Source organism: Buteo buteo, chromosome 12 (assembly GCF_964188355.1).
Source record: "Buteo buteo chromosome 12, bButBut1.hap1.1, whole genome shotgun sequence".
NCBI lineage: Eukaryota > Metazoa > Chordata > Aves > Accipitriformes > Accipitridae > Buteo > Buteo buteo.
In genome coordinates this window covers 34,008,672-34,022,743 of record NC_134182.1, presented here as the reverse complement: position 1 = coordinate 34,022,743, position 14,072 = coordinate 34,008,672, and the positions used below count along the sequence as shown (strand labels likewise).

General features: G+C 39.1%; 1 protein-coding gene across 2 annotated transcripts in view; it reads left to right on the top strand.

The window, feature by feature from the left end:
• DISC1 (DISC1 scaffold protein) overlaps nt 1-14,072 on the top strand; it is a 212,524-nt gene that overhangs the window by 53,504 nt on the left and 144,948 nt on the right. For both annotated transcript variants that reach the window (XM_075043282.1, XM_075043284.1), the window contains 2 exons: nt 7,874-8,024; nt 11,363-11,492. In XM_075043282.1, the coding sequence (XP_074899383.1) occupies nt 7,874-8,024; nt 11,363-11,492 (281 nt within the window). The remainder of the gene's footprint in view (nt 1-7,873; nt 8,025-11,362; nt 11,493-14,072) is intronic.

Sequence of the window (14,072 nt, the reverse complement as noted above, 5' to 3'; positions counted from 1 at the left end):
ATGTTATTGTAAATTATTTTTACTGTAAAGTCATATTGGAAATGAAGCTATCTCAGTGGTTTCATTGGAAACTTGACATTTACAAAAGAATATGAAAAGAAAACAGTCAACAGGGCACAGTTTATTTTGTATTGTGACTTGACTAAAACAGAAATGATGTCTCCAAAAATGCCTATGCATTAAAACTCTTGTGCTGTTTGAAAGAATTTACAAATGCAGCAAATCTGAAGATAAGGACTATTTGGGATAGACACTGTATAGAATTGTACCTTTGTTTTAGTTCAATTACAAAGATGAATAAGGGGTTGTCACAAACAGAAAACCATCCGCTATTTCAGCAACTGTTATGAGTGTCAGGCACTCTAACAAATGTAATTACTTCAGCATTTAGAAAATTATGGAAGTGGCTAGTTTATGCTGCAATGTGAAATATTTACAAAGCTTTTATTAAAAATGTTGCTGTTCAAAATACTATAAAAAGTTAGTGTTTTTTGGAAGTATCAGATGAAGGCAGTGGTGATTAAACTGCTTCTGATACACTGCAAGTATCGTGCATCATTTTCACCCATACTGTGTGTCTGATGCTTTGTCTTCTCCATTTGTCTTTTTGGCTGTCATTGGTTTTGTTGATTGGAAATTTATTGGAGTAGGATTTTTTTTTTTTTTCCCTGTTGTCAGAGCCTAAAAGAATTGGGTTCTGGCCTCCATTGGAAGCTCCTCTGTGAGATGATAGTGGCAAATAATAACTACTTTGCTTGCAGGATAGTCATGTTACAGGAAACTGTGATGTAGATTTATCCAGATAGTCCTGTTGTGCCTTAAACTCAGCTTGGAAAGAACAGCCATGAGGATAGTTCAGCCTATATCGTTTCAGGTGATAACGAGAAAGAAGCACGGACAAGCAAAATCTTTCTAACACTGGCCAAGTAACTTCAGAGATTAATCACCCAAGTCAGGACTCTGACATTTCCTGCTGGGCTCTCCCCCTCCTTTCCCAGAGTCGTGCTGGAAGAACCTTTCTGGCTTCTTGCTTGTCTTCCTGCTGACGTTAAAAGTAACTGTACCTACATCCTCACAAACCCCACTGAGTCCTACGGCTTGTGCCCATAAGTCACCGCTCCATTTAACTGTTATTACTAAGAGACAGAGAACACGTTACAGATCTGAGTCACAATCTGTGAGTGGTGTTGCTGCTATGGACGTTCTGTGAAATAGGGGCACTGGTCAAAATTTATGCTGGAAGTCTACACTAGGCTTGTACTAGCATTTTTCTGGGAAGAAGTTTTATATACAGCATAGACTTTTCAGTGCTAAGATGTAAACTGTAAGTGGGAAACTTGGTGTTGAGCTTTGGGGGAACCAACTGTGAAACTTCTGAGAACTTAGCATTTTGTTCAAAGCCTAAATGAATGCTCTTAAATTCAATATGAATTATAGAGGGGAAATCAATATCTGCTAATGTGTCAAGCTTCTTTTTAGAAGAAGTAGAACAGCTGAAATGTGTCTGTTCTTGTATTTTTTAAAGCTTTCAGACTTCCCAACTCTGCTGCAACACTGACATTCAGTACATTAAACTGTGATGTATTATATATGTTTTAAGGAGGCAGCAATTTCCTGGCTTGTAACTGTTATGGACTAATGGGGGGAAATGCAGGGGTTGCTGGGAGGCAGAGAGCCTGCTTGAGCAGTCCTTGTAAGAAATCCTTCAGATGCTGTTCTCCATTGCTTTTCTCGCAGGGACTATTTCAAGTCCCAGGTTTCCTTCCTTTTCCTCCCCCACCCGATTTATGTATACCAGTGTCTCGTTCCTGGGAAGGAAAAAGGAGTGGAGAGGTGGGAGACAGCTGATTTTGCCTGCAGCAGGGGAAGCTTGTGGCATCAAAAGTGACATCAGGTCGTTGCTGTGCATGTTGGCTGCTCTGATGCCATGAGTCTGGCTGGGAATGCAGGAAACCTATTCTCTTGTACTCTTCAGGTTACTAGTCTTTTAACTGTAAATAGCAGCAGAATTGGAGGCAAATGTCAATCTAGCATCTCAGTAGGGTAAAGTAGGAATTAGAAGAGTTTTTTCACCCAGACTAAGAGTGTCAAATAACGGAGGAATACACACAAAACAAAGAATTATGGAGTAGTAGCACTGTACAGATTTTGGCCCTCCTGCTTTGGGGTGAATTCTGTAGCAGTTGCTTCCAGCTCCAAAGGGTGTGTTCAACAGCCAGGAGTTTGGTTTGTTCAGCTGTTCCTCAAGGTAGTCTTGATAGTTCAGAAGCACAGCCGGAGTGCTGAATTTCACAAAGTTGCCTTTTTGGTTGGAATGGAAAAAATGAAGTGGTGGGTAAGCAGGGTAATTTCATTTGTGTTTTGCTCTAGCAGCCATTATGCTCTAGCCTTCTATGAACTGAACAGAAACGTTTGGCTGTGGTACCCAGGGGGTTATAGCCTTGTCTGGAAAGCTTTAGCCTCTGCTGACTGGTCTTTCCAGGAGCTACTTTTTCCACTGACTGCTGGAAGTATTCCAAGGACCCTGGCCCAAGTAGCGTTTTAGTTCAGCATAGGTGTGTGAGCCTTTGAAGGGAATCTCCCAATTGTCCCATTTACAATGCTTCATTTTGCATTGTAGAGCAGTCTTGGAGTGCATGGACTGGTCTTCTTTCAGGTGGAAAAAAGTCTGAAGATGTGCCTGAGAGCTTCCAACTACTAACTGGCCTTTGATCCATGGGACTACACTAAACCTAGTCTGAAGAAAGAACCTCTGAACTGCTGATGTTGGGGCCTTAGTACTGAACTGTTTTGCTCTGCAGATGTGCTCCTTTTAGTCCACATAGTAGGGTGGGTGTAGCTCTGGGGTACAGCTGCTGCTCCTGTCACTTCTGCGGGCTCTCCTGGTGTCTGTCCCAGCTCCATGCCTTCTTGCAGCCAGCCTTGCCCGGGTGTACAGTTTGACTCTGCACTGGGTTTATTTTGCTGGTTTCCATATGCAGGGCTGAATAGAAGGTAGAAGAGGGTTTGCTCTGTACCAGTGACCAGACAGCACGTGGTAAGGGCTAGCTGCTCAACTATCCAAATGTAATCTGAAGCTCCCTTTCATGTGTATCCAGTGTGTTAGGACTTGCAAGGAATTGAATGTCTTCTACTGTGTATCTTTTTGGTGCTGTTAAATGGTTAATTATTTTATCCTTAACTTAAGAGCATGTGCATACTCCAGTTGCTTGTAATGCCTTCAGTTCTTATGACAGTATGTGTCTTTGTGTCATATTTGGATATTAATTGGTCTGCACGTTCTCCTGCAAGTAATTTTGCAGGAGGCTAATGCTAGTAATTGGGCCATAGACACCTTGCTTACTAGTCTGTTCTTCAGCTGCATTTCAGTCACGTATTCAAGCTCTGTATTAGACTTCTCGCTTTCTAGCCTTTGTAGCACTGCTTTAGCTAATATAAGTCTCTTGTTCCTGGAAAATGAGCAGTGCAGTTTTAACATGACGATGCCTAAGTTATTAATGTGCAGGGAAGGAGAAGAAAGAATGTTTTATTTACAGTAAAAAATAATAATAAAAAAAAAAAGTCTAGTAAGATCGTCAGACTTTAGGTTTAAAATTACCAAATGGGGTACGTGTTTAAATAATTCATAATTCCATTTTGAAATTCTCTGTTATAGTATATTTTGGAGACCAAAACCATAGATAGCCTGAGAAAAGAGAAGTTTCTGGTGGATAGATGTAGATTTTTTTTTTTCCCCTCCCTTTCCTCTCAAAGCAGTGAAGCGATCTAGGAGTATTGTCTTCCTCAGGAAGTCTTTCAGCTGATGACATTAGAGGTTCAGGAACAGTATCAAGGTAAAGGGACACTTTGCACCTTGGTTCTTAGTCTCCTCTCTATAAAGGTCTGCTGCTGTGCATGGTTGGAGACAGGCTGCTAGAGGGGTCTTTGGATCTGAACCTGGGACCTCTTTAATTCTTACAAAATAGGTAACAATGTCTTTGATGCTGAGTATGCAAAACCACTTCAGTCATCTTGGAAGCTTTAAGTTTTTAAGAAAGTAAATGCTGGGGAGGTTATCTGGCTCTGGAAGTATCTAGCAGGTAAGAAGATTTTAGGGCTGCAGTGTGTGATTTACGCCTGTAAACCATACACAAATCGTGGTTTAGGTCCTTCAGATTTTTGGGGGAAGTGAGGGAAAGGGGGAGGGGGTTGTTTACAGGACTGTGGGGCAGAATTGACTAGCCTTCTCTAGTTGAACTAGCTGAAGAAACACTTTCGTAATGTCCAGCAATTTGTAGAATAGCATGATTGATCATCTTCCGACCTATCGGCAAAGAACAGATAGAAAAAAACATAAATATATGCAGTATGTAGCAAATAAGGTTCTACCCTTGCTGTGATGATTTTCTTAAATGTTTTTTAAATGATGATAAATAGTTCTGATAAAGTGAACCTTGTGCTCAAGGGAATAAAACCAATATCAGAATATGTAAAAAGTAGAGAGGTAGCCAGATGTTCTCATATGGTCAATTAAAAATATGGAAATTGCTTTGTTTGCTCAAAGCTATTGCAAAATACAATCTTTGGAGACAATGTACTTCTCTGACTGTGTTCTGTTTAATTGAGAACAGCAGCTAGCATCTTCCAGGCCTTTACTCTGGGTTGGCTATAAATTGAGTGGGATGTCTGAAGTGCGCTAGGGAGTAGCAGATTGGGAGGGAGGGTAATTTAAGGGTTAACTTTTGCTGTTTGCACTGAAGTAGAAGCTTCATCTAGGGTATCCATAGGACTGCTGCAAGGCAGCAAGCTAGCATCAGAATACAGTAAGATAAAAGGCTGGTAAAGAGAATTAAGCCTTATTCCAAGTGCTTGTCTGTGAAACAGTATGTGTTGAATGCATGAAAGTTCCTTCATTTCAGAACTTCATCAAACAGGGGGTTTGCTTTTTCATGTAAGCTGTGTGTTAAATGACTTATTTTGAGGTGAAGTATCGGACAGAGCAATGAAGTATTAAGCCTTTGTGTGTGATGTAGGTATCTGAGTGTGTGTGGTTTCTTTTGGTGTCAGTCCATTGGTGAGCTCTGGGATTCTGTGAAGGTCTTTTCTGTGTTGGAGTAACATGTTTAAAAGACTAAAATGAGGGTAAAAGAAAGTGGTGTCCTTGAGTCTGATGGCTTACAAATAGCAAAGGCCTTCTGTGTCTGCTTCTTGGCTGAAAAATCCTAGAAAATATGGTGGGAAATTATCTCAGGAGAACACATTTGATCTTGCTGGCCTTGACCTTAAAAACTACAACAGAGCTATTCCTGAGAGATGTTTGTCAGACCTGAAAACCAACACTGGTGGAGATTTCCTGCCTGTCCCAAGCAGATTGTTTTAGTGCTTTACTGTATCTAATGTCTTTCCTCATCTCCTTTACTGCAGCTCAGGTTTGTTACTGAGGACTCAAGTTCTGAGGAGAGGTGAATAGCATTGTATTACTGCTTTCTTTGCAGCTGCCTGGTATGTAATGGTACTGGAAGCTACTCCTTTTGGTCTTTATCTCCACTAGATCAAGGAACCCTGCTTATTGCCCTCTTTTTTCACTTGTCCTATTTGCTAGACTTCTGATCATTCCCATTACTTCTGCTTGATCCAGATCTCTCTTGAGCTGCAGTGCTGAAAGCCGGACTGAGATGAGCCTTTTTTGTGTGGTTCCCTGCTCTGTAGCTGGCACTGAGGTTCCTTAGTCTCTCCATGCACTGAAGACATCAGCCAGGTCAAACTACGGGGTCTCCTTTCCAGGAGAGGAGCCTAAAAGCCAAGTGATGCAGGGTTTAGCTCGGTGGTGTTGGAGTCTCTTGAGATGTAACCCCTAACTGCAATGCTGAAAGGATAAAAAATCATTTAGTGCTGAGAGATAACAAGCAGATATATAGCCAGCAATAGTACTTATAAAATGCCAGTGGAACAAATTATTTAGAAACGTCTGTTAGTAGAAACTAATTGAATACTGTGTAGGCTGGAACATATAAAGCAGGATGCAGCCAAGAATTAATAGAGAGAGAGAATGAATTGGCATGTGGATGCCCTCATCTGTTTTCCTTCCCAAAATAGCCTGTTTCTGGGGCCAGGATGGGTAGGAGTAGAACAATGAAACAACTGGACACGCAAACACAGTGTGAGCATAATGATGTCAAAGAACAAGGACAAGGTCGTTAAAATGGCTGTGGAGGGTTGCCACAACTCCTGCTCGGGTAACGCAGGAAGCCCAATGGTGAACGGTTTGAGTAAAAGGAGGTGTTTCCACGTGTTTTGGTGTTCAGCGGTCATTGGTCACAATCCAACCCTTACTTTTCTGTTTGTAACAGTGATATTTTTGATGGCTGTGTTTGAAATTCCATGCGACATGCAAATGCTGATCCATTTTTCTGGTCGAAGTATGGGCTGGGGAGTCTCATCTGGGCCCAAATTCTAATTTCCTTGTGGTGATAGGGATAGGACAAACCTGTTCAGCTGTGGTCGCTGAGGAACACACCACAGATGTGGTTCACCTCCACTGCTGAAAAGGTGTTTCTGCTTTGCAGGAAGAGTATGCACACATGTGCACGTGGTTGTTGGGGGCAAGGCCTGGACCCTGTGGTAACTTGGGTGGTGGTCATTTCAGCTAGAGCTTTCTGGCAGCGTTTTGCACCCTAATAAGAGCAACACCATGAGTTTACCCCAGGACAGTCTGCTGGCCCAGGGAGATCTAGTCTCATTAGTACATTCTGTGTCTTCATTCCACCCCATCGGCACAGAAGGGAGATCAGTACTAATGATAGATTATTGTAAAAATGGATCATTTCACTAAACCAGCAAATGTAAACAACCCCTCTTCTTAAAACCCCTTTGAGGATAAAGAAAGAGAATAAGCAGTAAAAAGCATGCACAGATGGACATTACTCTGATAGTAACGTGCATTGAAAATGTTAGAAGGGAAGGAACACTAATCACACAAAATTGTAGGCAGTGAGGTCATGAGGAAAGTAGTGAACTGTAAAGGTTTTCCATTTGTGGCCTAGCTCAAAACCCTCTGATTTGACTAATCAAAGCTGTTCTGGCTTGTTATCTGTCATGTACGTGATTTTGCTAGTATACTGGCACTGTAGAAAATACACATACCAGAAATAATAATTTGTAATTGGAACTATGTTCCTTTGTTTTTCACACAGGGACAGAAAACAAATAAGAACTAACTTATATAGAGAAGTGTTTAGTCTAATAAATTTATAGAGTTATGGTAGAGACAAAGCAATCTCTTAAGGACCGCTGTTGTTTTTATTTAAAGTTGAAAGTAAAACTTTCTGTTGGATGATAAAGTAAGCATAATTCAGGAGAGCCCAGAATGCAATAATTGTTTAATTGCTATAATTGCATGTGCATTTTCTGTTGAAATATATTGCTGAGATATCATATGTGATTCTTCACGTCTTGACCTAATAACAATGCAATTTTTAAGAGGTCAGATTTTAAATGTGTAACTGCAATCTAAGGTTGTTTTAAAATTGGAGCAGTGAAGAGTAGGAGTTTTCTTAGAATCTAATTCAGAGCTGTTGCTGTAGGAAAAGAGCACTGATAACTTTGAACCAATTCTTTGGAACCTTACCAAATTAAAACTCTGTGAAAGTGCTGGGAAGCCTGCAGTTTTGTTCTTGTTTTAGAAGAAAGTAGCTTAGCGTCCTGGTTATCTCATGTTTTCCGTTGTAGTAATTAATCCTTGAGGAAAACAGACCGATGTATTTTATCAAAAGGAGAAGAACCGTTTGTGAGGTGGATTTTACTTATTGTTGATTGACCTTTTTTCTTCTTCAGGTAAAATGGAACCTCTTTATCACTGTTAAGTAACTTTTTTTTTTTTAAATTTAACTTCTAGCTGATAAATTTAGACGGAAACTGGAAGAACTGGAGAAAGAGAAAAAATCTTTAAAATTTCAGCTTCCTTCAAGGCATCCTTCAGTTAGCAGTTTTTTGGATAGATTTATTATGCAAGTTCAAGCAGCATTGCGCTGGGCTGCTGATCATCGGTAAGTTTGTTGATTCTTTATCTAAAACGATGCTTCTGTTTTTCTCAAAATATCGAATAAAATTTATGAATAACTTTTTATTAAAGAGTTTTAAGGACCTTCTAACATATCAGTCTGGAGCTTGTTTATGAAAATCGACCCCCGCCTGCCTTTTTTTTTTTTTTCTTTCTACAACTCTCAGAATTGCCCTGAAAAACATTGATCATGATGAACTGGTGAATTAAATGGAACTTTTCTCACTGATGTTGAGTGGGAATGGGATCGAATCCTTGACACAGCAGCTTGAGCATACAACAGCAAGGCAGCTTGAGCAGCGGTTCCCCGCAGAGTTAATTCTGATGCTCCTTTATAGGCAATGAAAGGATATTTAAATGTAAAGTAAAAACAGATTCTTTTTTGGTATGAATAGATCTTTGGAAGCTTCCTTTTAAGCATCACTTGTTAGGTGGCAGTAATGTGCTCAGCACTGTACAAAGTCACAAAAAAAAATTCTCAGCCTTCTCTTGAAGGGATAACAACTTCAAAGATTGGGGGAATGCAAGATGCGCTGGATGACCCAAGGGAGGTAGTTAGCTTAGGAGGAAAAAGTTGTCTCTGTTTCTAGGTCTTTCTTCAGCTATGCTGCTGGTTACTGTTGTTAGAAGAGGATTCTTCATAGGTATTGGAAGCTGTTTTCAAATGCAGTAGCACAAATGAAAGAAGAAACCTTTCGTTTTCTGGGAGCTTGTACATATAAAGGCTGCAGTGTGCTAGTCAATATGTTTGAATGTAATTTTTGATATACATGAAAACTAGAGAAAATTGGTACAGATAATAGGATTTTACTGTGAAATTTGAAACTTTTAAGGGTATTTTTAGCCTCTGTTCATAGTATTTAGTAATGAGGCAGGTTTAAAACAAACCACTCCCTCAGACCTGTTTCCTCCTGCCTTCTGAGGCCTTAAGAAGCTGTTTTACTGTTCCTTAAAGATTAGGATACAACATTCTGTATTTTATCATTGAGATGTTTGCTCTATGCATTAATTTGTAATAATGATTTTGGCTTCAGAGGTGGTGTTGTCTTTGGTGTTATAGAAATTGAGTCACTAAAGCATCCTTGAAATACATAGTCTGCTTATTTTTTTCCTATATAATGTATATATAATATATTTTTGTATATAAAATATATATCATTTTTATATAATATATACACTTACGAAAGTGTTCCTGTTCTTTGGATGATTATATTTGTAACTCTTCTCTTTGCACAGGTCTGAGAGCAGTGCCACTCTTCAGGGTCAGATGAATATCCTCTTCACTTTCTGTCTTGTGCACAATGCTTTCTTTGAGCTTGAGTTTGACTGTTGTTGTGATACCCTTTCTTCTTCTCGCTTGATTCTTGTAGCCTTTCATACTGCTTTGTCTGTGGTCCAACTCTCTTGTTGATGCAGCAAGTGTACCCTTTGTCTTTAATAGGGGTGTGTTAAAATTTTTTCTGTTCCAACAGTATTTTTAGATAGAACAGGGTGGAAAACATGACCACTTCTCCAAGGAAAATTTGTAGGCTTCACTTTTATTTTCCTTTTGAATCGGAACAAAACCAATATACCCAAGATTTCTTTTTTCACCTGGAAAATTAAACAGATTATCAGACTAGCCCCAGAAGACCAGATCATTGCAGTTTTACTGTAGTTAAGCCAGTCTCATCTTTTTGCAAATAAAGAACTTTTTAAATTAAATGTGTATATGGCAGGTTATTTGTTTAATACATGAGACTGAAATTCATGCCCCGTTTTTGTTTTACTTGATTAAATTATGAGATGAGTTTCTATGTTGAATGCAGTCAGTGTTGACATAGGATATTGGGGGCAGGTGGTAGGAGCCAGGTTTGGTTATGTTTAGCTTGGGAACAATACCATGTTTGTGCAATCACCCAGGTTTGGTGAGATCAGAGACAACTTGTTTCTGTTTCCTCAGTACCAAGTAGGCAGATGTACATGGGATTTCCAAGGAGGTTCTGGGAATAACCTATGTTCATTGTGGAAAGTTTCCTAAATTTTGACCATCCACTCAGAAATTTCTATTGCATACAGCTCTTGGACAGATGCAGCTCTTAGTAAAAGAAGGCGGCTTCAGAGCTGCTGGGAGGTGTGGTCGGCTGTAGCCACAGCAGTCTATAAAGATCATAGGGCACATACACAGTGATGGCCTAGCACCTTATAATATGGGTGTCTCTGATCTCTTTTGTTATTACAGAAATACAGTTATACTGTCATTATGTCTGTTTTGTATAAGTATCAATGCCAGGTTTTTTGGTGCCAGGGTTTTATTTTGCTTTTTCAGTACATTCTGCAGTCCACAGAGAGGTAGTAAAGCATGTGTCTTCTGATGGTTCTGCAGAAGAGACAGGAACCTCTTGTTCTACATGCTTGTTAAACAGCCGTGCATGGAGATCATAATTGCGTGATTAATCATGCTTAAAACAGACTTGTGATGCATGTTTTGTATGTGGCATGGATGTATTTGCTTTGTAGGATTATGATGGGAAAAGATGCTTCAAAAATGTTCTTTGTTTGAGACAGAGTATTTTTTTAAACAAGATACTGAAATGTATCTGTACCTTTCATGTGGAAATGCACGCACTTGTCTCTAGAGATGGACGCAGAAATGCAATTGGCCTTCAAGTGTGTATGCCCTTATGCAGGAACATGCAAGACAAAATAGGTTTGCAGATGCGTTTTGAGAGGCTGATTATAGAGTTGACGCTTAATGTAATGCACTGATTACATTGGGGTCTAGTCATGCAAAGATTTACAGCCGAGGGTCGTACTGACCACTGTGAGGAATCCCACTGACTGCAATTTTGAAAGAACTCGCTGTGCAAGAGAAGTAAAATTTGGCATCGTGGAGCAAACACTCCAGATGATCTCTAATGTAGTCTCCAAAAGCTGACAGAAGCTGCAAAAATGGCTTTGGCAAGTTTCTAAACTTCTGTCTCAGAGAGATTTTTCTCTGTATTGATAGAAATTATATGCCTTAGTTTTGTCTCTTTCAAGGCAGTGATGGATAAATTTCTGAAATATGAAAAAGCTGGGGGAAGCCTGAAGCTATACAAGTTTTCCTTTTTCCTTCTTCAGCGTGTTGTAAAAACAGTGTAAATGTTTGAGATAATAAAGGAAGATATGCCAAGGAAAAATCTCTTGTTCTCTAACTGTATCCGTTTAAGATGTAATCATTCTGGTGATGGAGTGTTATGACTCTGAAGGTAATGCATAGCATTCTGATCTATTTAATCTTTGAGATGTCAATACTCAGCAATAATGCTAATTTTTAGCTTTTGTCATTTTTTTTTTTCAAAGGGTTAGATGTGAAGAAACCCAGTTGTGGCATGAAAATGAACATAAGCTTTTGAGATCCACTTACCAGGAGAGGATGCAGGTTTCGGCCACAAAACGAAACCAACTTTTTCAAGAAAAGAAATGGTTACAGGTAACAGGACTGCAAAGTTGTCTATAAGAACCAGTGCTGCATGGGGAAAAGCTTGTAAGCTGTCACACAATTAAATAAATTTATTGTAATAGTGACTTTGCTTCTGTGCAGCAATTAGAGCCTTGGCTGTAGTCCAGTTGATAATCTAAGTGATGATTGGAGATGGCAGCCACAGGAGTTGTGTTAATCTCATTATGGAGAAGCAGAATTGGAAGGCGCTGTGGCTTGTGTGTGTGCTTTAACTTTCCTCATTATCTTTTTAAGTGTGCTCTTTATGTTCTAATTTGCCATTTTAATATTTCACTGATCTTCAGAAATTTTTATTTGAAGACAAAAAGTTTTCATCTGCTTATGGTTAGAACGGACTATAAATACACAATTTACCAGCTTTTTTTCCTGAAAGATGATTGATGCATTTCATAAGGGTGAAGGAATCATCATGGAGTAGTCAGCATTTGCCAACAGTAACTTTACACTGACTTGTGATGTCACAATGTGGTAATTTGGCAAATGGAATGTTTTTAAGATGGCTTCTGTGCAATTTTAAATCTGCAAGCCTTTTAGGCAAAATCTAGCTCTTTCTTTTCCCTGTCCTTCAAAAATCTAAGTTTACTGTCTAGTACAAGTCTTTGCTCCACCTCCTTCTACACTTTGGTGATCACACTTGGCAATGTGATATCTTAGCTAGTAGGTCTAGGGTTTTTTGTTTGTGTTTTTTTTTTTTTTTTTTTTTTTTTTGTGTGGTCTTGGAATCTCATTATTTTTGATACTTTTCTTCCTTTGGATCTGATAGTTTAATCATCTGTGTGTTTGTGTACACACAAATATATAAATAAAAGAAAGAAAGAGAAAAGCATCTTAGATGGCCATTGCAAAACCATACTTAGGATAGAAAAGACATTTCTTCATCTAGTAATCACCTTTGTATTGTTTAGATTTATTTCATCAACATATAAGAGGAGACATAGTGTAGTTCAACATTATCAGTGTCCAGAAAACTATTTTTGATAATCTAGGCATCCAGCCAGCCACCTCAAGATATTCAGCTGAAAACTGCTGTACTTAAGACTCCATGCCAGCTAATGTTTTTATACTTGCTCTAGGTGAATCTTTACTTGTATGTAGTTATACTAGGGACAAATGAGCCACATTGTTGTACAGGCATGCTATTTATAACCATTTAGTCAAAATTATTGTGAATTCGAGGTTCTGGAGAACGCTGATGTGTGATGTTTGGTGGCTCCCAGCATCCCTTAAGGATTGTTCCTGCCCAAAATCTCACCTGAACTCAAATCAGGTGGGTTTTTTTGTTTGGTTGTTTTTTTCCTCAGCCCTACTTTACTTTCCTTTTCCTTTTACCCTCTCTCCTGTTGGTTCTGCGTTTGTCTTCAGGGTTTTGAGAGCCTGTGACAGTATCTAAAATTTATGTTTTAATGTTTCTACTGCAGTCTGTACTTCATGGAGAACACCAGCCCATAAGTGAAGCTGGAGGTTTACAGTCAGTACTGATTAGCTGTTGCGTTAGAAATCTCAGTTCAAACTCAAATCCACAAAGTAAAACTCCAGCTTATGTTTAGTGAGCTGAATATCATCTGCTGCTCCATGCTGAGACTTCAAGTCCTTTTTATCTGTCCCTGGAGGCTGACCAAGAGCATATTAAAGGCTTCTTGGCATTTCTGGAAAAGAACGCAGGAGAATTCCAGTTTACTGGCTAAAATTGCCATTCTCCCAAGAATGCCTGTGAACTATTCCTGAGCAGAACAGCTTTCTCTCTGTGAATGCAGATTGTGTGCTTCTGGTATCTATTTATGTTGTAAAAACATTTCAGTACTAAAAGTGTGTTTGTAAAACGAAACTCTGTTCATCTCCCTTTCTGTTCCCATGTAGGTTGCTTATTGCAGTGATTGCAATTACTACGTTTTCACAGAATACGAAGGTCTTTGTATTAAGTAGGGCCTATTAAGATTTTGGCAGTATTCCCAAACCAGTAACACAGAGACAGAATTGTCCTTTGTATGCACTAAAAGCCTAATTTGAGACTGAAAGAAACAAAACTGATGTTTTTGGCCTGCTGACCTTTCTGTCCTTGACAAATGCCTGTGGGTTGAAACATGGGCCATTCTGTTCTCTTGTCGCTAAATCTAAAACCAAAAAAGGAGGAAAATAATTGATGAATCTAGTGTGCAACACTGATATAAGTTGAATTTTTTTGAGCTAGTCAACGTTTTAACATGCAAGGACTGTTTCTTGTTTTAAGTGATACTCAGGGAGCTTGTTGCAGTGCAGCAAACCTGAAACTATGTTGTTGACAAAATGAGTATTAGTGAACTAAACACTTAAATTACATGGAAACATTAAAAGAATGTTCAGGTTTTGAAGTGAAGCACTCAAAAAGCAAAGAAATGCCAAAGTCAGTTATCTGTGCGTAGTATGTATGTTTTATGAGTGTCTTTAATTATATGAGCATGCCTTTTTTGTCCTGAAAGATAGCTGAAGATGGAAAGTGCTTGTTCAGGTACTCAGAATACCATTTTATCTTCATTACTCAGTATTCAGTCCCAGAACCTTTTTACTGTATGC